Genomic DNA, 3,505 nt, shown 5'->3' on the forward strand with positions numbered 1-3,505 from the left:
CCCCGGAAACGAGAACAGATGCAGAAGGAGGTCCAGTACTTATTAGAGCAGGGCTTGGCTATACCCAGCAGCTCCCCATGGGCATCACCCTGCCTCCTAGTACCCAAGGAGGACGGACAACTGCGATTCTGCACGGATTACCGACGGGTCAACGCCGTCACCATTCCTGACGCCTATCCTCTGCCTCGGGTAGACGACCTGATAGATGGAATCCAGAATGTGCTCAGCCGTCTGCAGGAAGCGAACCTCACCGTGAAGCTGGCGAAGTCTACGTTCGGAGCTGCCACCGTCTCCTACCTAGGACATCAGATTGGACAAGGCTCCGTCCGGCCCAAGACCGCTAACGTCGACGCAGTACTGAAGTACCCAACTCCCACTACTCGACGCGAGCTCCGCCGCTTCCTGGGCATGGCGGGGTTCTACCGGCGTTTCTGTCCAAACTTCGCAGACGCAGCTGGGCCACTTACTAGACTAACTAGTTGGAATGTGGCGTACGAATGGACCCCTGCCTGCCAACATGCCTTCAATCAACTTAAGAACTTGCTTGCTCGGGAACCGGTTTTGCGTGCGGCCGACTTCAGTAAACCCTTCATCATACATACTGACGCCAGTGATCACGCTTCGGGTGCCGCCCTCCTGCAAGAATCTGACGGAATCTTTCACCCAGTCGCCTACCACTCCGAGAAGTTCAACATCCATCAGAAGAATTACAGCACTATCGAGAAAGAACTTTTAGCCATTATCTCTGCCATCAAGAAGTTTGAGTACTATCTTCAGTCCAACACCCAGCCACTCCAAATCTACACTGACCACAACCCTTTGACTTTTCTCAACAGGAACCGCTTCACTAACCAACGTCTGCTACGGTGGTCTCTACAGCTCCAGCCTTACCACATTGAAATGCACCATATTAAGGGACTGGACAACTGCCTTGCTGACACTTTGTCTCGCCTTCCCACTACGCCTCGCATCACTACCCGTCGCGACCCTGAGGACCCTAGGATCCTGTTGCCGGGGATGCAGTCGTGCCTTGTGAACCGGTCGATGGAGGCAGCCGAGGGCCGAGCACTGCCAGAAGAACCATCTACCGGGACCCAGACTACACACGTTCTGGTGGAATCAACCTTCACGGGACAGGAACCACCTCACTTCTCTAATGACGCAGAGTCATTCCTTCTGCGTCATCCTAAGAAGGGGGGAATGTCACACACGTGACTACTCTACCACGGAACCAGGTGCCTGCCTCTCAACTCGTGGCGCTGCCACGTGTATAGCTTGAGGCATACTGGATACGTGACCTCTAGCAGGCTACCAAGCCGATAACGAGGGGTGGAGTTCCATCGAGCTTCAGTCTCCTCCAAGGGTCGCTACAGCTCTGAGGTCGCCTTGGCATACGCTGGGAGCCTCATATACACTCCAGAGCGGTGGTAAGAGTTACACCAGTGTTACACACCCACACACACACACACACAAACACATTTATATTTATTTTCTATTATGTATATGTAAAGGTGTTTATTTTTGTAATCTGTATCTATATGCATTTACTAACTTGGCTTAAGTTATTAACTGAACCAGTCTTTTAAGTTATTCAGTCCAGTTCAGATTGCCACTCCTTGTTACTTACTTTTACTTACTTAAATAATCTTCAATTTTGTATTGTTACTTAATTTAAGGGTTAACTTTAAGATATTAAATAGCAGTTAAAATGTCTCCTTTTCTCTTTTCTTTTAACCCTTCCATTGTTAGTGTGAGCAACACCCCTTCATGGTCCATCCCCTAGAGTTCAGTGTATGCTCACACGTAACAATATATATATATATATATATATATATATATATATATATATATATATATGTTACGGCCATTTTGGAAAATTGGTCGTTTTACAAAATTGCCGGTCATTATGCAAAAAGACCAAATTCGTGGTCACATTGCAAAATGACCTAAATTTCTCAACATTTTGCAAAACGACCAAGATTTTGGTCAGTTTACAAAATTATCGTTGGTCAGTTTGCAAAACGACCAAGATTTTGGTCAGTTTACAAAATTATCGTTGGTCAGTTTACAAAATGTCCATACAGCAAGCAGGCAGATGAAAAAAAAAGCGAGGGAATGATAAAACGTAGTGAACATAACTAATTTTATTGTGTGTCGACCTTGTTGGAGCAAGAGGCACTGCATTTGCATCTGCTGTTGCATAATACAGAGTTTTTTAAACACTTGCAGCGTCTGGTCATACATGACTTAGTGCAAGAGCATTTAGCGAATCCCTGACCTTGTCCCATTGATTCTGCAATTGCTACTTCCCGCAGACTTACTTCCCGCTCCTGTACAACATCATCAAGAGAAACGAATTTTTCTAGACATGGAGTAAATTGGTTGCGAGTGTACACTTGTTTAAGCAGGCCGTGTTTTGTACCAAGCTTATATGTGCCATTGTCCAATGCCTGAAAAACAACTGCCTTCACATTAGGAAACTCTGCACGTCCGCGGTCAACTAATGGAACAGGAACCATCACAGTTTCCCCTACCTTGGCTGGTTGAAATCTCTTCACAGAATTATCGATCATTTTTTGGGCTTGTTTCTGTTGTTCTATGTTGGACTTCATTTGTTCAGTATGAATACTCTGACTCCGACTGCAGATGGAACAAAGCACAGACTCATCAGCATCGTTATTCCTCATAGAACACGGAGTATTAGAGTGACATGGGTTCTCACACACATTGCACACATTTAAACCAAAATATCTTTTGCCACAGGAGATGCAGTTAATGACAGCAGATGCTTCTTCTTGCTTTTCAACACCTGTCTCTTCCTCCTCTGTGTCTGTGACCTCATTGACAACACCTAGTGCCTCTGCAAGCTGCTCCTCCGTCTGCATACCGTCCAGGACTTCCTCTGGTACAGAATTTGCGTCAACACCAAGACGAGCCTTCTGTCCATACATGGCCTCATATGGTGTCCTTCCAATTCCGGAGTGAAAGCGGGTATTTTTCTTCCACTGGACAAAGCGCAGTCCCTGTGACCATTGTGTAGAGTTGTTGTCCTTCATCCAACATGCGAGAATGGCTTCAATATCCCTGTTGGCACGTTCCACCGAGCCCTGCGATTGGGAATGTCGTGGTTTGCCATGAACCATCTTGCACTCTGGCCACATCATCAGAACTTCCTTGACAAGCTGAAAATTGAAAAGCGTATATCAGGTTTTGTCATATACAGGGTGATTCATTAACTCCAATATTGCTATGTTGTGAGTTTTAAAGAGAGAGAGAGAGAGAGAGAGAGAGAGAGAGAGAGAGAGAGAGAGAGAGAGAGAGAGAGAGATTTACATAAATCATTTGTTCTTTACCTTATTTGAGAATTCTCTTCCATTGTCAGACTGCAGGATATGGGGGGCTCCTTTGTCACAGAATATATCAACGAGGTGGAAAGCAACCTCTTCAGCAGTTTTCGTCTGTAGAGCCCGAAGACACACCATCTTCGTCAAGTGATCCTGGTAGT

General features: G+C 46.0%; 1 protein-coding gene across 1 annotated transcript in view; it reads right to left on the reverse strand.

Annotated features, from left to right (window-relative positions):
- Positions 1-1,963: 1,963 nt before the first annotated feature.
- The window catches only part of LOC135092860 (KRAB-A domain-containing protein 2-like), a 3,077-nt gene continuing 1,535 nt past the window's right edge, over positions 1,964-3,505 (reverse strand). The window contains exons 2-3 of the mRNA XM_063991609.1: positions 3,354-3,505; positions 1,964-3,182 (exon numbers count right to left, since the gene is read on the reverse strand). The exon at positions 3,354-3,505 is cut by the window's right edge and continues 55 nt beyond it. Of these exons, the coding sequence (XP_063847679.1) occupies positions 2,145-3,182; positions 3,354-3,505 (1,190 nt within the window). The 3' untranslated portion in view covers positions 1,964-2,144. The remainder of the gene's footprint in view (positions 3,183-3,353) is intronic.

The sequence above is a fragment of the Scylla paramamosain genome, chromosome 41 (assembly GCF_035594125.1).
Source record: "Scylla paramamosain isolate STU-SP2022 chromosome 41, ASM3559412v1, whole genome shotgun sequence".
NCBI lineage: Eukaryota > Metazoa > Arthropoda > Malacostraca > Decapoda > Portunidae > Scylla > Scylla paramamosain.